Source organism: Schistocerca cancellata, chromosome 4 (genome assembly GCF_023864275.1).
Source record: "Schistocerca cancellata isolate TAMUIC-IGC-003103 chromosome 4, iqSchCanc2.1, whole genome shotgun sequence".
Lineage (NCBI taxonomy): Eukaryota > Metazoa > Arthropoda > Insecta > Orthoptera > Acrididae > Schistocerca > Schistocerca cancellata.
Window position 1 is genome coordinate 656,765,944 of NC_064629.1, and position 21,595 is coordinate 656,787,538.

Here is a 21,595-nt window from a genome sequence, read left to right on the forward strand (position 1 = left end):
TTTATAATAGTATGAGTTTCTAAAGGATTATGATAGGAAAAATGGTCACAAAATCTTATTTGGATCCTACAATTTGATCTCAGCAATTAACTTTCCAACATGGGTAAATAAAGACAGTAGCATAAGGTTGTTTTTCAAAACAAGAAAATAACTGTATACTCAGTAACAAATGCTGTCTCTGATGATGAACAGTTAGGAAGATAAGATAGTGCTTTACAGTATAGATACTTTTCAATGGAAATCAAAATAACTGATGACTCCAGGATAAATGTTTTTCAGAATAGTTTACCAGAGAAGACCTGGGATGAAATTTATAATGAGCCAAAGGCTGATATAAAATTAATATAGTCTCATTTGAAAATAGCTTTCTGCATAAGTTAACATGGAACTCTAGAGGGATTAAAGCATCATATGAAAGGAAAAGGAAATGCATCTGTTTCTGAGAACAAGTAGAGATAATATAGTAGTTGCTCATTACAGAAACTACTCAAGATTCACATTATGTCAGAACTCAATAATTCTGACAACACACTTCAGGTCATATGGAATGTAATGAAAGAAGAGATAGGATAACAGGGTACAGAGCATGACAACATTAGATGGAATGGCTATAAATGATGGTATGAACTCCTCACATAAGATATTTGCATAATGCAGATTATTTTACTCAGACATATGGAAAAGCATTAAAATTTCGAGAAAACAAGATGAAAAACATGAGTAATTTATATTTTTGTGTAATTTTATTTCTCATTTTAACTTTTACCTTGTGAGATTTCCAGAAATATGAAAGATACAAGTAATTAAAGCATTAGGAGCATTTGAAGTGTGAAATAGAAAAGTGAAGAACTGTCCTCATATGCTCATTATGTATCTACCTCTAAAGTGGAAAGAATTAACAATGTTTGTTTGTAATGACCCTATTTCAGATGCGAGTAAGTTGAATATTTTATAGTACTAATATCATCTGATACTAACCTACAGCATACCAAGCAGGGTACTGCAGAACCCCAATATAGCTACTACATTATTTGTGGCTGGTGGAAATACTTTATACTCTTCAGACAATGTGAGACTGTTAAAATGTTTCCACTAAACACTGCAACTTTTGAATTTTTTCATGTAAATTTATCTATACAATAGATAATTGTAATTTTTATGGGGGTCCTTAGGGATCCCACTTCCAATTGATGAGAAAAGATGCACACTGTAGAAAGTTATGTTGATATAAGTGTGAAATGAATATTTTAAATTTTAATGCATTGTTGTGTGTAATAATGGTCCATCAGATATTTTTCTCTGTTAGTCATTTCCTTCAGTTGTGTTGCTAGAGTATATTATGTTTCAAAATAAACTTGTCAAAAAAAAAAAAGAAAAATGAAAGTTAGAGAAGAAACATGGTATACAAAGTGAATGAGAGATAGAAGAAGTAATACAAATAATAGGCACAATATCAGAACCAGGAGATAGTGATGTGGAGTCTGTGTGTTCAGAAATAGAAAATAATGTGGAGTCTGTGTGTTCAGAAATAGAAAATAATGTCGAAGGAATGGACATGGCTGAAGATGTTATTGAAGGAAGGGACAATGAAGAAGTGATTGATGAGATTCAAATGCTAAAGAGACCTACATACATGATGAAAAATGGAAAGATATGACAGTCAATGTACAAATAACCAAGCAGGAATCAGAAACAGGATATTCTGTCTAAATATAGTGGTTTCTTAGTGACTTTCAGGAGTGTGTCTTCTATTAAGGCTTTCATGTTGTTCATTAGAACTAATATAGTAGAAAAAGTTGTAAAATACACAAACCTAAAAGCAGAGACAGTCTGCAATTTATGGAATGTGACTCTTCTTTTTAATATATGTAATTGGATCCCAACAAGTACAACAGAAATGTTCAGTTTCATAGGGCTCTTTGTAATTATGGAAGCACTGAAAGCTAAAAGATAACCATATGCAACAAAGGAAAATATTCCCAGCTTTATTTTCAAGAAATAGGTTTTCTGAACTTCTTTTGTACATCAGATCTGACGAGATGACCACTAGAGAGGAGCAGAGACAAATAGACAAATTTTGTGCATTTAGAGAAACATTTACAGCTTTCACACATGAATGCTGTGTACACTATTACCTAAATAGTCATTTGAGATGGGATGAGCAACTGGTAGCTTTTCTTGGGAAGTGCCCTTTTATGGTTTACATGAAGTCCAAATCAGCTTGATATGGCATAAAAATTTGGGCCCTCTGCAGTGCTGAATCTTCACATGCTTTGAACTTACAGGTATACTGAGGGAAAAAAGGATCTATGGAAAAGAATCGAGATGCTAGAGTTGTAATGGACCTTACATCTCCTTTCATAAGTGTTCCACTTGCACAGGAGCTATTGAAGCAAGGGCCAACCTTTACTGGTACATCTGTATTTCCAGTTAATGCCTTTTTAAACACAATTTTTATCTATGTTCGCATCCAATGAAAATCTAACCCTAGTATCATAAGTGCCTAAAAAGAACAAGGCAGTAATTCTTTTGAGTTCTAAACACCATAATGCCAACTGTGGCACAGAAAAGGAGGAGTTTAAGCCCAATATTATTCTACACTATAGGAAAACTTAAAGTTCTGTTGATACCATGAACAAAATGGCAAATAAGTATTCATGCAACAGGACTACCAAGCTATGGCAATTTGTACTATTCTTCAATGTGATTGATGCAGCAGCCATAAATGCCTATGTTATTAGGAACAAAAAATATCCTGACTGGAAGGCTCATGCACACAACAGAAGGAGAGAATTTTTGTTATATCTAGGACAAGAACTTATAAAGCCTCATGTGAAGCAAAGAATGCAGAAGCCAAATCAAATGCCTGAAAACACAAGAACAAAAATTAAGAAAATATTTATTGGTGAAGATACAAGTCCAAGTTCAATGGCACCTCTGCAAGTGACTCCCATGTTGGACTTTGCAAACTGTGTTGTAGGAAAAATGACCGGAGATGTAGAACAAAATGTGGCAAGTGCTATTGTTGTATGTGTAGTCAACATGCAGTTATGAAAACGAAACGTATGCAGAAATTGCACTGATTCAAACTGAAACATGAGGAATTACAAATAGACACGAGATTACTGTGTTATTATATGTGACTACTTTTGTTTCTATACATCTACCATGTCTAACAATACATTTTGCTTTGTGGTACTCTGGTACACCCTCTCTTCCCCCCCTCCTCCTCTTGTGTACCTTTTTTTTATGTGGAAGATTAAGAATGTGTCAGCTGAGTCTGCAAGGAATTACGTGATTAGTGTGAGAAGAAATGGCCACTGATGTGTTATCCAGCACCTCTTAAACACTAATAGTAGTTAAACTACTTATTGTTACTAGGAAGTTATTCAGAATGTGTGCTCCTGAATAATGACATCCGTTTGGACCAAAGTAACTGCTTAAAATCTTTATATAGTTTATTCTTATTCCTAGTGCCAATTTTCATGAACTAAGCTATTAATCAAATGAATATATAACTTACAGCAAAGGGGACTATGAAATAACTACAAGGAGGAGCAGTAATCAGTAAATCCTGTTATCTGAACAGATTTCTGCAGGAAATTTTTGAATTCACACAAGTAATTCAAAATAAATCCCATTGGGTTTCAATAAACTCTATCTTGGCTTCATAAGATACCCAAAATACATTATAATGTAACCTCATGCAATTAAGACTATATATTCCAGCTTTTTAACTTTTTGTCATGTCTCTCAGTTTATATTTACATAACAAATAGTAGTTTGTTTTGGTGTTTTCCCATTTTTTGATTGTGCTCTCTTCAACTTAATTTTTATTTAGTTGCAATCCCAAGAATTTTATCTGCACAGCCTCTTACTTTGTACTTGGATGGAAATTTGTCACAGGTTTTAACTGCAAATAGTGAGCATATCCAAAGTTTAATGAAAGTAAACTGACTACAATTCATTTATTAATGTCCAAGAATCCATCATAAGTAGCTGCTTCTAATACTGTTTTTGTCTTACCATTTTTTTATAATATTTGTATCATCTGCCAACAAAATAAGGAAGAATAGAATTGAATTTCCTGTTGATGATAAGGCCATTATAGTTGGAGCACATGCTCGGAGATGACCAGGTTAGGGGAAGGAAACTGGTTGTTCCTTTTAAAAGGGGATATGATATCATTCCTCCTAATCTATTTAGGAAAACTACAGGAAATCCACATGTGGAAGCCTGAATGAAAAGCTCCTTCCAAAAATGAGTCCAGTCTCCAACACTGTTTGCACTGCAGCAAGGTCATCATGCAAAAAAAGTGCACAAGAATGGAGAATCTCATACCAGGTGGCCACCTTCACATATTTATACTACTCAGAACAAAAGGTATGAAATATACCACTGCACATCACTTATCTTCTCTTTGACTGGTATTGGTCATGGATTATTGCATTAGTGGGGCTCATTATAAAATATGCTATTGATATAGACATTACAAAGGAGTTGAAAAATTATTTGCCTTGATTACACAGCAAAAGGTCACATGTCTGCTACTTAAATTTTCTCACGATTGTCAGTTAGGATTCTTGACACCCAAACTTTTGAAAAACTATTGGTAACAATCTAAGGAGACTAATTCTTCCTGCTTGGAGACTTGATGTAATGGACTGAAAACTGATAAATATTCTTCAGACATGAATGCAAAGTGGGTCTGGTAAATTTCAATGGAACAAGGGCCACTGTGGATGAGGTCAACTGTGAAAAAATGGTTTTGTTGATTTTTCTACTGCTCGTGTACACTTACCGTCTGAATATCTTGTGTATATCTTCTACACATACACAAATTAAAAGTCTCCACCCCCATCCCCCTCATGGTTTCAATCTGTATGTTCAAGCTAATCTCAGTAATTGTAGGGATTTTGATACGGTTTTTACTAATAGACTGATTCTCAAGGAAGGTTTGCGGGCACATGGAATAGAAGTAACTCCGCCTGCAGCTGTGCTAAGCTAGCGCAAGCTGCTGCTACCGGGAGGCTAGTGTGAGCTACTAAAGACTTTCTAAACTCCCTGTGATGTTGGACGTATCAAATATAAAGCTGACAAGAACAGAATTTTTGGTATATAGTTAATGTTTAAGGGGTGTAACGGGAAATGGGCAAAAAGGTCACACTGAAAATGTAGTTGTTGTTAGACTGGTGCTGATATTGCATGTTCAACTAGTGGCCATAGCTAGTGCTGAAGTCAGGTGGAAAGGTCGGTGTGGAAGCGTGCGACGCCTGTCATTGCCATCAGATGTAACTTTTTTTTCTTTTTTTTTCTTTTTTTTTCTCTTTATTGGATTTCGATTCCCCTCGGGGGGGGGGGGGGGGGGCTGGCAGCGGCACAATACACTGCTCTGCAGCCTACAGAAAAGTTAAAAAACAGAATTAGGAGATATGAGAACAATAAAACCATCACTGTTAAAAACTGAAACATGGAGAAAAAGATGTGAAGAAAATATAAAAACAAAAGATTGGTGATGCTGATTAAAACACATAGTAAATAGGCAGGCACAAGTAAAAAACACCGCGACAATCTGGTTTCTGTTCGCAAGAGATAAAAAACACAACTAGGGACAGTATGGTGGCTGTTCGCAATACTGACAGGGAATGCACAACACTGAACACTCACTTAAAACAGCACTATAGAGGCGACACGGCGGCAGATGGGGGGAGGGAGGATCCCGACCGATGAGGGGGAAAAGAAGGGGAGAAGAGGAAAAGAAAAAAGGGGGGAGCTGATGGATGGAGGGGACACAAGGTGTCACTCCAAATGCCAGTTAAATATGGAACAGATAGCATTAGTGCCTCACGTGCACTTTCTTGGCATTTTCTGGTTAGATCATTTAAGTTATATGAAAGTGATAAAATAAAATGTTGTGTGACTAGGGCCTGCCGTCGGGTAGACCGTTCGCCGGGTGCAATTCTTTCGATTTAACGCCACTTTGGCGACTTGCGCGTCGATGGGGATGTAATGATGATGATTGGGACAACACAACACCCAGTACCTGAGCGGAGAAAATCTCCGACCCAGTCAGGAATCGAACCCCAGCCCTTAGGATTGACATTCTGTCGCGCTGCCAACTCAGCTACCGAGGGCGGACATGAAAGTGATTATCTTCAGTTACTTAAAGTTATTCTCTGAATTTTCACCACAACTCTACGAAGTGGCCCTTAAACAAAATTACCGCTACTCTAGACAATTCATCCGATCGTCAATGCTTAATGCTATCCATGTAAAGCCGGGGTGGGTCACTAATAAAATTATAAACGTAGTAAACTCAAGGAAATGAGGGGGCTAACATGTACGAAAGATTACTTAGCATGATTTAGATTTTCTATGGTTTCCCTAAATTGCTTAAGGCGAACGTCCATTTGGATAGTTTGCAAAGGTAACCGCCAATTTTCTGTCCCACCCTTGTCCACTCTGGCCGTGTGCTCCACTCCTATTGACCACGACGTCATCGGTACTGCAAATATTAACAATTGTGGCCTTTCTTCGACAGTGAAATGAACTTTTACTCAGCATTAATAAGCAAAGTCGCTCAAAGTAGTTCCATACTCATGGAATGAGCGGAGGGGAGCAGATGCAGGGATTCCACATCTCCTTTCTGGCCCACGTCCTAGTGGAGGTTGTTTGCCGTTGCCCTCCTGTAACGAAGTGTGACGTGTGTGTAAGTGTCGTGTGGATGACAGTGTTGAGTGCTTGTACAATGCAGTTACGGGATTGTGCTGTTACACACGAAGGGAAGGGAGTGTGTGAAACCCAGTGTCGGCACATAGCCTGCTCCTCTTGATGACCTTCAATAGCGTCGAGCGTAACGTCCGCATCCGACAGAGTTCATCAACAGTGTCACGTGCTTTCACTTCACGAGTCATCGCAGGGAAGATTTGGAATTTCATCTAAGACATTGGAGCAAAGATTAGTGACCAGGAAGTTGACACCACCACTTCTCCTTCCCTTGCTGACCAAATACTGGCAGTGAAAATTTCATTCACCACCAGGATTCGAACTGGCTTAACTTCGAGTCGAACGCCATAGCACAAATGTGAATTAGCGACTTTCTTTGCGACTTCGGCTGCGGTGGCAGGTAAATTAATAATAACATTAATATTAATAATAACAATAATAACAATAGCAATATTTTAAACATAGCTGCACAACAGCAACGGTTTCACGTAATAAAATTATAAACAGCCGACCAGTTACAATGGATAAAGAAATTCTTTACCTAGGTTACGACAAATATAAATTTGTCTTCTTCAGAATGTAACAATTTTACATTAGTAAGGACTAATGTACCATCGCCGTTTTTACAATTGTCGGCATAGATCCATGTGTCAAAAATAAAATATAGCCCTAGAATTAGGGTTTGTAACGTTAATATCAAATAGCTTACAACCGACTGAGTGTAATCGGCGAGCGTAGTTACTCTGAAAACAGGGCAGGTGGCCCTCGTGCCGAGAACCATGTGCCAGTTGGCGTACAAAGGCAACGTGTAAATTATCAGTATTAATAACGTCCTAAGGTAAAGTAACACTAAAAAAAGGAAGGAAATTAACACTCCCGTTATAACAGTGTGGGAGCATTGGTACAAATAATGTCAGTGTTGAGTGCTTGTACATTTGTACCAATGCTCCCATACTGTTATAACGGGAGTGTTAATTTCCTTCCTTTTTTTAGTGTTACTTTACCTAAGGACGTTATTAATACTGATAATGTAACGGCGATGGTACATTAGTCTTTACTAATGTAAAATTGTTACCTTCTGAAGAAGACAAATTTATATTTGTCGAAACCTAGGTAAAGAACTTCTTTATCCATTGCAGCTGGTCGGCTGTTTATAATTTTATTAATAACAATAGCAGAAATCGTAATAACTGTAATAATACAACAATTGTTACATTCCATCCTGTATTTTCTATTGTTTCACAATAATAATAATAACTAAGTGAATTAAGGAATGGCTTGAAATAGTTTGATATTTACCATTCATTATGTACATTGTAGAAAATCCCGACAGTATCATACTAATGGACATGCCGAAGCAGCTGAAGAAACAGAGTGTTCGACGACCGAAGTGTTTCAATAAAATTGTGTTTGCCACGCTCATACCAAATCGCACCATCCCCAGGAATACAGTCGCCAAGTTTGGATCTATCTCAGTTCCAATGTCCTGTGGAAGAAAATATTCTTTACAAGATTCGCTTTATTTACATCGAGTTACAATAGATATCGTGAATGCATTGCATTTTACAGATGCCTAATGCACAGTCAGTGTAAAACGTTTTTGGGCATTCCTGTATTTTGGCTGTGAAACGTGTCCGGATGTGAATCAGTACACTAACAAAGACGTAGATTGTAAATTTCAGATGATGTGGTATTTATGTATTTCATCAGGTACATAAAAATTAAAAGCACAATATCAATTTCGTCACTGACACCAAAATTATAAATTTTGTTTCTTCTCGACATGTAAAATGTATTTAGACACGAGAAAATTTAAAGACAACCCATTTTAACCTGTGATTAAAGATGAAAGGCAGGCTGGGATGAGATGAAGTTGAAGAAATAAATCGGCTGTGGTCTTGTTTAACAAATAATTCTGGCATTCAGCTCGATTAATACGGAGAAAGCACAGAAAACCAAAATCAGGATGGTCCGACGGCAGTTCGAACCTTGTTCCTCCTGAATGCGAGGCATGTGTCTTAAGCATTATGGCAATTAATTTAGAAAACTGAGCCCTTGTCAACAAAAAAGAAAAGTGTGTACATAAGAGTTATAGTACGGAAACAGTGTGTTTGGAGCATAGCTCTCGTCGTGCTGTTTAGTACATTATCAATCGATTTGTGAAGGGTTCAGATAATTTTTGCTAACAAGAATTAAACAACTGTTGATAACTTAAGTTTTAAACTGTTATCAGTTTTTGTTACTTAACGCAAATAATGAGAGTCGCAGTAATTGCGCTATCCAGCTTTCTCTGTGCGTTTGAGATAACATTAGCCCGCATCTCGTGGTCGTGCGGTAGCGTTCTCGCTTCCCACGCCCGGGTTCCCGGGTTCGATTCCCGGCGGGGTCAGGGATTTTCTCTGCCTCGTGATGGCTGGGTGTTGTGTGCTGTCCTTAGGTTAGTTAGGTTTAAGTAGTTCTAAGTTCTAGGGGACTGATGACCATAGATGTTAAGTCCCATAGTGCTCAGAGCCATTTGAACCATTTTTTTGAGATAACATTCATAATTCCTCATACGACCCTTACAGGAAAAAATTTGTGAGCATTAGCTTTCTTCATAGCCGTGCCAATATATTTCGTTACCATTAGGCCAATAAATTCTCCTTAAACTGACTCCACTGTAAAACAGTCGCCGAATAGTTTTTTTCAGTACCTTACCTGGATAAGTTTTGCATATCACGTGTGGATGATCATTTATAATTTAGTTATATTTGAGATCAGTGTTTTAAGGAATAAGCATCATAGCATTTTACGCTTATGCTCTGGATTTATTAACATGGTGTGTCATGGCCTAGTTCAAAATCTAAAAATGTAAACTACCTAATAATTTGTACACAGACTGTATGTATTGGGATGTTTGATATTTACAGACATAAACATGTATAAATTCTGATGAATGCAGAAATTCTGAATCATACACAATGAAATTCTGAGAACTCTGAATGCTTCTTTAGGTGCTTTGATTTATTCAGCATCTACGTGCGTTTCTTCATACAAATCTGTCTTACGATATCATTGACATTCACCTGTTGTAGAATCTTAGAACATATTCTGAACTCGAAAATAATCAGTATATCCATCAGCATGACATTCTCCAAGTCAACCAACATGGAATCCGAAACCACCGATTATGCAAAACCATGTTCGTGCAATTTCTCACATTACATCCTGAAAGCCACTGATCAAGGCAAACAGGTAGATGCAATAATTCTTGACTTCCGAAAAGCATTTCATTCAGTACCACATGAACGATAGTAACGAAATTTGTGACTACATCGAGGATCTATTGGCAGGAAGGACGCAGCATGTTATCCTATCTTGAATGGCGAGTGATCGACAGATGTAGAAATAGCTTCAGTAGTGCCCCAAGAAAGTTTGGATCCTTTCTGTTCGTATTATATATTAAAAATCCAGCAGACGATATTAATACACTGAAGCACCAAAGAAACTGGTATAGGCATGCGTATTCAAATACAGAGATATATAAACAGGCAGAATACGGTGCTGCGGTCGGCAACGCCTATATAAGACAAGTGTCTGACGCAGTTGTTAGAGAGGTTACTGCTGCTGCGATGGCAGTTTATCAAGATTTAAGTGAGTTTGAACGTGTTGTCATAGTCGGCGCACGAGCGATGGAACACAGCATCTCCGAGGTAGTGATGAAGAGGGGATTTTTCCGTATGACCATTTCGCGAGTGTACCGTGAATATCAGGAATCCGGCAAAACATCAAATCTCCGACATCGCTGTAGCCGGAAAAAGGTCCTGCAAAATAGGACCAACGACGACTGAAGAGAATCGTTCAACGTGGCAGAAGTGCAACCCTTCCGCAAACTACTGCAGATTTCAGTGCTGGGCCATCAACAAGTGTCAGCGTGCGAACCATTCAACGAAACATCATCGATATGGGCTTTCGGAGCCGAAAGCCCACTCGTGGTCCCTTGATGACTGCACGACACAAAGCTTTGCGTGTCGCCTGGACCCGTCAACACCAACACTGGACTGTTGATGAGTGGAAACGTGTTGCCTGGGCGGACGAGTCTCGTTTGAAATTGTATCAAGCGGATGGACGCATACGGGTATCGAATCCATGGATCCTGTTCAAGCCGATGGAGGCTCTGTAATGGTGTGGGGCGTGTGTAGTTGGAGTGATATGGGACCCCTGATAAGTCTAGATGCGACTCTGGTAGGTGACACATACGTAAGCATCCTGTCCGATCACCTACATCCAGTCATGTCCATTGTGCATTCCGTCGAACCCGGGCAGTTCCAGCAGGACCATGCGACACCCCACACGTCCAGAATTACTACAGAGCGACTCCAGGAACACTCTTTTGAGTTCAACCACTTCCGCTGGCCGTCAAAGTCCCCAAACATGAGCATTATTGAGCATATCTGGGATGCCTTGCAATGTGCTGTTCAGAGGAAGCCTCCACTCCCTTGTACTCTTACGGATTTATGGACAGCGCTGCAGGATTCATGGTGTCAGTTCCCTCCAGCACTACTTCAGACATTATTCGAGTCCATGCCACGTCGTGTTGTGGCACTTCTGGGCCCTCGCGGGGGCCCTACACGATATTAGGCAGGTGTACCAATTTATTTGGCTCTTCGGTGTAGTAACCTTACACTTTTTGCTTTTTGTAGGTGATGTAGATGTAAAAAGGCTATTTTTTTTCAATCTCCGATCGACTGTGAAAAGGAAACCACAGTGAAAATTAAAAAAAAAAAGGTTTGATTTGCAACATTTAGCTACACCTGCCAGCTACTTCTCCAAATAGTCGCCGCTCTGACTTACACATTTGTAGTAGCGTGGCATAAACTTTTTGCAATACCCTCGTCGTAGAGGCAGCCGCCTGTGCTTTCCACCAGTTACCTATACGTGTCTGTAGTTCGCTGTTTGTGCCACAATGCTGTTCTCATTGCTAGCGGCTCATCTGAGACACTTCCCGTCGAAAACGCTGCAGGAGCTTCGTTATTGCACCTGCAGTGTGAAGGAAATGCATGACAGCTACGTTATGTGGACTGAATGAAATCAGGAGGAACACCTAAATAGACACTTCGAACTTGGTGGGAGACACTAAAAGTTGTGTGCATTTTTGCGTGCTCACTGTGATCTCAGAATTGAGTAGTGCGACATGACGCTATCGATGGGCATACAAGAGACGCTGCGCGACACATCTGTGCCAAGATTCATTGGATTTTCACTGTTATTTTAATGACACGACCAATAGGAGGTTAAAAAAATAGCCCTCAACTGAAAGGAAAGCTGCACTAATATTCAGTCAGTTCTAGATAAGGCTTCATAGTGGTGCAAAGATTGCTGTAATGTTCAGAAATGTACACCCGTGAACTTCATAAATCGCGAAAACAATATATCCTGAAACTCCAATATCGACGAGTCACAGCTGGAATGAAACAGCTGATACAAATACCTACTTGTCACAATTCACGGGATTACTGGGTGGAGGCAAAGTCTTAGGTAAAGTAGGTGGTAGTCATCGGTTAATTGTTAGGTTACTGAGAATATGCAGTCAGTATATAAAGGAGATGCTTACGAAATTCTCGTACAGTCCACCTTAGAATATTTCTCGAGAGTGTAAGAAGGGATATTGAACGTATGCAAAGAAGGGAAGCAGTAATGCTGACAGGCTTTTTGACCGACGGGAGAATGCCACGGAAATCCTGAAAATCCTACACTGCTGGTCACTTGAAGATAAACTCTATCTATTCCGCAAAAGTGTACTTGCACAATTTTAAGAACCAGTATTAAATGAGGAATCTAGCAACACCCTACGTATCGCTTACACAGATACCACAAAGACAAGATTAATCAATTCCCGCGCTTGATGTAATCATTCTTCCCGTACTCTATACGCAAATGCAACGCGAAGAAACCAAATAACAGTGCAATGGGAAGTATGCATTTCACAGTGGTTTGCAGAGTGAGGATGTAGATATATACATGTAGATGTGCTATTGTATCAGCACCTGACACCTAACTATGACGAACAGCTTCTTATGGAAATGTCATGCAATTTCTACAAAATCATACACTACGCTTAATAACCGTTCAAGCACCAGTAAGATCTTGAATATGATTACGTAGGGTTTACGGCGTAATAAGTCATGAAAGTCTCTTCGGGTTTGCTGCCAGATGCTAAAATCAACTTGACTCGATATTTCGGCGATCCAACTGGTCGCTATCTTCAGGAAAATGCGGCTTTTGCTGATGAGTCCCGCTGAGAACTGACACCAGGTTGCAAATCGACGTCCTATATAGGCCACCGTTCAGTACACGGCGCATGCGCCGCCCATCACTGTTTCTGCCTTCCAAAACAGGGAGGTTGGCGCCGCCCTTAGTGAAACACTGCTGGCAACGATATATCGCAATCAAGGCCGCACCGAAGAACGTTCAGTCAGCATGCGAGATAATACAGGATTCCACGTTTTGCTAAGAGGAAACCCATTGTCTCTGTTGATTAAATTATCAGCCAACCTAATTTCAATCGCCTCTTTATAGACACTGTTCCAAAAACCGGAAATGTTGGCAACCACAACAGTTTCCTCAAATTTCATTTTGTGTCCCTCATTTAGGCATTTGTTAGCAAGTGTGAACACCATATATCCAGTTCGGTGGATTGTATTCGACGATTGGGATCTTTGAAGTTTAGTCCTTCAGATCTGTTAGTGAGTTTCGATGTGGTATGCCTATTTACACGAGTTCCTCTGGAAGAGTCCCTTAGTTTGATCAGTGAAAAACTGGATGAAGAGCTGGTGAAGCTTTGTCGTCATGTGCTGACCTCGACGTATTTTTTATTTAACGGTAACATTTTTGAACAGAATGACGGAGTGGCTATGGGTAGTCCTTTGTCACCCATAGTCGCCAATTTATTTATGGAGGACTTCGAGGACATGGCACTGAGGACTTCAGCTTTGCAACCAACGTGCTTCTGGAGATACGTGGACGATACCTTCTTCGTCTGGCCGCATGGACGTGATGCTCTTAACAGATTTTTGGACCACTTCAACTGTCTTCATCCCGCGCGACCCCTACGGTCGCAGGTTCGAATACTGTCTCGGGCATGGATGTGTGTGATGTCCTTAAGTTAGTTAGGTTTAAGTAGTTCTAAGTTCTAGGGGACTGATGACCTGAGATGTTAAGTCCCATAGTGCTCAGAGCCATTTTTTTTTAACTGTCTTCATCCCCATATCAAATTTACTATGGAGGTCGAAAATGATGGGATGCTTCCATTTTTAGACGTAATGGTTTATAAAAAACCAGATGGAACTTTGGGACACAGTGTTCATCGAAAGCCAACACACACAGATTGGTATCTGCATCCTAAGAGTTGTCATCCACCGCACCAACGTAGTGGCGTCCTTAGGACTTTGGTACGGAGAGCATATGCCATTTCCGACGCAGACAGCTTAACCCAAGAACTTGAGTATTTGATGACTGTTTTTAAGGAAAATGGATACACTGAGAAGTAGATTCGTCGGGCTATGGAGTTTGGACCATCTCCGGAGGTGTACGAAGAGGAACACAGATCTGTGGCCTTTCTTCCTTATGCTGGAGGCTTATCGTTTAAGATTGGACGAATTTTAAGGAATTTTAACATTAAGAGTGTGTTCCGTCCACCTTCTAAGATTAGGGCTCTGCTCGGCTCTGTGAAGGATGATTTGAGGCTTAGGAAACCCGGAGTATACAAAATTCCGTGTCAATGTGGGAAAGCTTACGTTGACCGTTCTGTTCGCACAGTGCATGACAAGTGTGTGGAACATCGCCGTCATACGAGGCTACAACAGCCGGAAAAATCGGCGGTAGCAGAACACTACCTAAATGAGGGACACAAAATGAAATTTGAGGAAACTGTTGTGGTTGCCAACATTTCCGGTTTTTGGAACAGTGTCTATAAAGAGGCGATTGGCTGATAATTTAATCAACAGAGACAATGAGTTTCCTCTTAGCAAAATGTGGAATCCTGTATTATCTCGCATCAAAACTGAACGTTCTTCGGTGCGGCCTTGATTGCGATATATCGTTGCCAGCAGTGTTTCACCAAGGGCGGCGCCACCTCCCTGTTTTGGAAGCAGAAACCGTGATGGGCGGCGCATGCGTCGTGTACTGGACGGTGGCCTATATAGGACGTCGGTTTGCAACCTGGCGTCAGTTCTCAGCGGGACTCATCAGCAGAAGCAGCATTTTCCTGAAGATGGCGACCAGTTGGATCGCCGAAATATCGAGTCAAGTTGATTTTAGGATCCGGCAGCAAACCCGAAGAGACTTTCAAGATCTTGAATAATTCTAAAAAGACAAAAGGTGCTCATTTTTCGCTTTTCAGTAGTGTAATTTAACGAACGCACAACTCTTGTATTATTTTAAAGGTAGTCTATAATATACTGACTGTGACGAAGGATAAGTAGAGTAAATTTTATTCTCTGGCTCCATGATCTGTGGATTTGCAGTTTTAACTAGTAGCTGCGCATATTACAGTAAGATATATTAACAAAAAACTAAATAGGAGTAACTCAGGAGTGAGTCTAATACTCCGTACGAGCAGGCCTCGGAAGATCCTCATCCGATAGACGTCACTGGATGCACGTATGGAGGGGCATGTGGTCAGCACTCGGTTCTCCCGGCCGTTGTCAGTTTTCGTGACCAGAGTCGCTTCTTTTCAATTAAGTAACTCCTCAGTTGGCCTCACAAAGGCTGACTGCATCCCGCTTGGCAACGCGCTCGGCAGACTCGAAGGATCACCCATCCAAGTGCTAGCCAAGGCAGAACCAGTGTTACCACTGCACCAAGGCCCTTGTCTAGTGGGGCTAATAATGAATAACAAAATAGGAATGTAGTTCAGCAACTAGGAACAGCATAGTCAATGCATTTCTGTAGTCAAAATGGATATAAAGCGGACACCAGTGATAGTAGTACAAGTTCATGTGTCGACTAGTTCCGCAGGTGGTGAAGAGGTTGAGAGAATGTATGATAAAAGAAATTATTCAGATAGTTAAGGGAGATGGAAACTAATTGTGATGGGGGACTGGAATTTGATTTTAGGAAAAGGACGACAATTAAAATTGTGGAGAATATGAACTGGAGGAGAAGAAAAGAAGTTGAAACCGCCTGATTGAATTTTACACGGAGCACAATTTAATCATTGCCTGCACTTGGTTTAAGAATCATGAAATGAGGTTATATATGTGGAAGAGACATGAAGAGACGGAAAGGTTTCAGACAGATTAGATAATGGTGACATATAGATTCCGAAACCAGAATTTTAACTACAAAATGTGTCCAGGGGTTAATGTGGACGATTACTATAGTTAATTGGTTATGAACTGCAGATTAAAACAGAATAAACAGCAGAAATCTGGGAAAGTAAGTGGATGGAACCTGGATAAATTGAAAGACCCAGATGTTGCTGAGAGTTTCAAATGTAAAGTTAGGCAACGGTTTATTAAAACAGAGTAAATGAATACTACAGAAAACAAATGTGTAGCTTTGAGAGATGAAATAGAGAAGGCAGAAGAAGATAAAATAGGAAACAAGACAAACCAGAAGAAATCCTTGAATAACACACGAGATGTTGAATCTGCTTGGTAAAAGGAGAAAATGTAAAAATAAAGCAACTGAAGTAGCTAAAGAGAATAAAGACGTCTCAAAAAATAAGATTAACAGAAAGTTCAAAATGGAAAGGTAGGAATGATTAGACGGGAAAAGCAAGATATTTATCATTATCGTAAATTAAAGAGACTTGAAAAAAGGAGAAGCACCCTATGAATATTAAGAGCCCACATGAAACGCCCGTACTTTGCAAAATGAGGGAAGGCTGACAGATGGAAAGAATATGTACGAGGTCTACATAAGGGAACCAAACTCGAAGACAGTGTTATAGAAGGAGAAGAGAATGTAGATGAAAATGGGAGATATGATAGTTCCAGAAGAGTTAGGCACAGCACTAAAAGACTCAAGTCTAAACAAAGCCCCTGGAGTAGACGACTTTTCATCAGAGTTATTGAGGCTCTTGGGAGAGCCAGCCATGACAAAACTGTTCCAGCTGGTAAGCAAGGTATATGAAACAGGCGAAAAACCATCATACTTCAAGAAGAATACAGTGATTACTATTCCAAAAGAAGACGTATCCTGATAAGTGTGAGAATAAAGCAGCTGTTGACAGGTGTGAATATTATCTAATAATTAGTTTAAAAGTCATGGTTGCAAAATACTACATCGAATTATTTAAAGAATTATGGAGAAACTGGCAGAAGCCAACCTCGGGGAAAATCAGTTTGGCTTTCGGAGAAATGTAGGAATATGCGAAGCAATACTACCCTACGACTTATCTTGCAAGACAGACTGAAAAAAGACAGACCTACATATATAAATTTTGAGAAAGCTTTTGACACTGTGGAGTAGAATATGTGTGTGTGGTCTTCAGTCCAGAGACTGCTTTGATGAAGCTCTTCATGCTACTCTATCCTGTACAAGCTTCTTCATCTCCCAGTACCTACTGCAACCTACATCCTTCTGAATCTGTTTAGCGTATTCATCTCTCGGACTCCCTCTACGATTTTTACCCTCCACGCTGCCCTCCAATACTAAATTGGTGATTCCTTGATGCCTCAGAATATGTCCCACCAACCGATCCCTTCTTCTAGTCAAGTTGTGGCACAAATTTCTCTTCTCTCCAATTCTATTCAATACCTCTTATGTAATCTACCCATCTAGTCTTCAGCATTTTTCTGTAGCACCACATTTCGAAAGCTTCTATTCTTTTCTTGTCTAAACTATTTATCGTCCACGTTTCACTTCCATACGTGGCTACACTCCATACAAATACTTTCAGAAACGACTTCCTGACACTTAAATCTATACTCGAAGTTAACAAATTTCTCTTCTTCAGAAACACTTTCCTTGCCATTGCCAGTCTACATTTTATATTCTCTCTACTTCGACCATTATCAGTTATTTTGCTCCCCAAACAGCAAAACTCATTTACCACTTTAAGCGTCTCATTTCCTAATCTAATTCCCGCAGCATCACCCGATTTAATTTGTCTACATTCCATTATCGTCGTTTTGCTTTTGTTAATGTTCATCTTATATCCTCCTTTCAAGACACTGTCCATTCCGTTCATCTGCTCTTCCAGTTCCTTTTCTGTCTGTGACAGAATTACAATGCCATCGGCGAACCTCAAAGTTTTTATTTCTTCTCCATGGATTTTAATTCCTACTCCGAATTTTTCTTTTGTTTCCTTTACTGCTTGCTCAATATACAGATTGAATAACATCGGGGGTAGGCTACAACCCTGTCTCACTCCCTTCCCAACCACTGCTTCCCTTTCATGCCCCTCGACTCTTATAACTTCCATCTGGTTTCTGTACAAATTGTAAATAGCCTTTCGCTCCCTGTCTTTTACCTCTGCCACCTTCGGAATTTGAAAGAGAGTATTCCAGTCAACATTGTCAAAAGCTTTCTCTAAGTCTACAAATGGTAGAAACGTAGGTTTGTCTTTCCTTAATCTATTTTCTAAGATAAGTCGTAGGGTCAGTATTACCTCACGTGTTCCAACATTTCTACGGAATCCAAACTGATCTTCCCCGATGTCGGCTTCTACCAGTTTTTCCATTCGTCTGTAAAGAATTCGTGTAAGTATTTTGCAGCTGTGGCTTATTAACCTGATAGTTCGGTAATTTTCACATATGTCAACACCTGCTTTCTTTGTGATTGGAATTATTATATTCTTCTTGAAATCTGAGAATTTATCCTTTGCAATTCCGAAGGCAGCAACGTTAAAATACAGTGAGAGAAATGTTATCTACAACCTGTACGAAAACCAGACTGCAGTTATGAGAACCAAACGACAGCAGTAATTGAGAAAGGAGTGTGAGAAGGTTGTAGCGTCTGCCCGATGTTATTCAAGCCACAAATTGAGCAAGCAGTAAAGGAAACAAAGGAGAAGTCTGAAAGGGGGCTAAAGTTCAGAAAGAAGAAATAAAAACTATGAGGTTTGCCACTAACATAGTAAGTCTGTCTGTTCATGCAAAGTACTTGCAAAACCTATTGGGCGGAGCAGATGTCTTCAAAAGCGGTTGTGCGATGAGCTTAAACAAAAGAAAAACCAGTAAAATGTAGTGGTATCGAATTAAAGCAGATGATGCCGGTGGAACTGGGCAGTAAAATAACTGACAATGGTCGAACTGGAGAGGATATGAAATGCAGACTAGCTGTGGCAAGAAAAGTATTTCTGAAAAAGAGGCATTTGTTAACATCTAGTATGAATTAAAGGATAAGGAGTCTTTTCTGAGCACATTTGTCTGGAATTAGTCGTGTGCAGGAGTGAAATATGGACGATAAGCAGTTCAGACAAGATGAGAAAACCAAGCGAGATTGTGCAGTGGTTGGTACACTGGCCTCGCATTCGGGAGGACGACGATTCAAGCCCGCGTTCGGCCATTCTGATTTCGGCTTTCCGTTATTTCCCTAAATCGCTTGAGACAAATGCCGGTATGGTGTCTTTGAAACGGCATGGCCGACTTCCTTCCCCATCCTTCCCTATTCCGATGGGACTGATGACCACGCTGTTTGGTTCCCTCCCCCCAAATTAATAACTCAATCAACCAAGATGAGAACAGAAGTTTTTGAAATGTAGTGTTGCAGAGGAATGCTGATGATTAGATAGCTAGCAGGAATAATAAATGAGAAAGTACTGAATCAGAGTGGGGAAAAACAAGTTTATGGCACAACTTGACTAAAAGTAGTGATCGGCTGTTAGGACACAGCCTGAGGTATCAAGAAATAGTCAGTTTGGTAATGGAAGGACGTGTGGAGGGCAAATTTGTAGGAGAAGGCCAAGGCTTGAGTACAGTACGTTGAAATGGATGTGTGTTGTAGTTATGTAGAGATGGTAAGGCTTGCACAGATTAAACTAGCATGGACAGTTGAGGACCGAAGACTACAACAATAGTAGCATTGTTTTAATGAAGGTCGCCTGTGGGGTACTGTAGGCTGCACATGACCGATTCTGCGCTCTGCTGTCATGGCGACTAAAGGTAACATTTCTAACGTCGTGGAAGTCACGTGGCACTCCTAACTACTCCATTCACGTTAATGGCAGGAGAGATGATTTCGCTACACAGCTGCTATTTCTAGATTCATGAATAGTTCACCGGTGAGGTACGGCGGATTCACTGCAAGAGATCCATTTCATTTTATGTAAATTTATTTGCAGCTGCGAATATGGACAACCATCAACTATAAAGTGGAATGACTACAATGAAAATTTGTGCCGGATCGGTATACGAACCTGTATTTCCCGCTTATCTCGAACGGTCACCTCACCATTAGGCTATCCGAGATCGTTTCAGGGCCAGACCCAAACTTCCACAAGTCGTCAACCATGTTTCTCAATATGCACTTGTACATTCATTGTGTATATTGCCGTACAGGGGCATGCACGAGTTTGAACAACATAGGCACTACAGTATCGTATGAACAGTGTTCTTTTGGCAAATTGGATACATCCACTCGTGTAGTTTTCGACATACTCGTAGTTTGTGCTCTGTGACATGGAGTGAGCAGAGGTATACGAGTGTCATTCCTATCCGTATCGAGGTGTTTCTGGATGGTGTGGCTGCTCACCGCTTGTCGTTACTGAGTTACTGACGAGTCATTTGCTGAATTGTTACCCAAGTATCCGACGTTACAACCCACGACACTTGACGAAACTTATCCTCAAAATGATGTTGCCCCCTGCATTTGCGTCTGGCATAAATTTTCTTCGAATCCAGTTATTCATGGTACCGGTACACCTTTGACACGGTGGCACATGAAATCCCAGTGCCGCACGACCCATATGGAGATGGAATGTCCCATGCGCCGGGAACTCATGACAGTGATCTGGTTATATGCACTCGAACGTGTGTCTTGGCCGATTCTGCGCTCTGCTGTCATGGCGACTGCAGGTAGCCGGCCGGGGTGGCCAAGCGGTTAAAGGCGCTACAGTCTGGAACCGCGCGACCGCTACGGTCGCAGGTTCGAATCCTGCCTCGGGCATGGATGTGTGTGATGTCCTTAGGTTAGTTAGGTTTAAGTAGTTCTAAGTTCTCGGGGACTGATGACCTTAGAAGTTAAGTCCCCTAGTGCTCAGAGCCATTTGAACCATTTGAACTGCAGGTAACATTTCTAACGTCGTGGAAGTCACGTGGCACTCCTAACTACTCCATTCACGTTAATGGCAGGAGAGATGATTTCGCTACACAGCTGCTATTTCTACTCAAATTACTTACGGATACACGGGGTGGTCATAAATAGTCTATAAGCTTTTAAGTGTGTTGCAGGGTGGGCTGTACTGAGAAATAATTATTAAGAAAAAATTGGATACGTTGCGCATTTGCTAGCTAATTAGCACTGAAGTTAGCCAATGAGAAAGTAGTGCGCACAAAGTCAAGCAGCCGGCCAGAGACGGCGTCGCCAAACGCGTTCGTCGTTTGGTTTCATAAGACCGAATAAGAGCGAAGTGCAAAAATTGGACATAGGACGGCAGTAAGGATCGGACCCGAGCCAAAAGCTGAGTAGTCCCGTGCATTATCATCTACACTATGATAACAACTGACAATAATTGTATCTGGCAGGCTGCTTGAATTTTCATGCACAACGGCCTGATTGGCTAACTTCAATGCTTATTAACTCGGAAACAGCGCAATTATCGAATTTTTTCTTAACAGTTATTTATTGGCGCAACCTACCATTATAAGCTTTTCAGACTGTTTATGACCCCACTGTACATAGTCTTTGATTCAAAGTTCATATTTGATCTTTCTACTGTCTT

At 40.3% G+C, this 21,595-nt stretch overlaps 1 protein-coding gene across 1 annotated transcript in view; it reads right to left on the bottom strand.

The window, feature by feature from the left end:
• LOC126184466 (facilitated trehalose transporter Tret1-2 homolog) overlaps nt 1-21,595 on the bottom strand; it is a 315,517-nt gene that overhangs the window by 19,593 nt on the left and 274,329 nt on the right. The window contains exon 8 of the mRNA XM_049926857.1: nt 8,026-8,212. Within this exon, the coding sequence (XP_049782814.1) occupies nt 8,026-8,212 (187 nt within the window). The remainder of the gene's footprint in view (nt 1-8,025; nt 8,213-21,595) is intronic.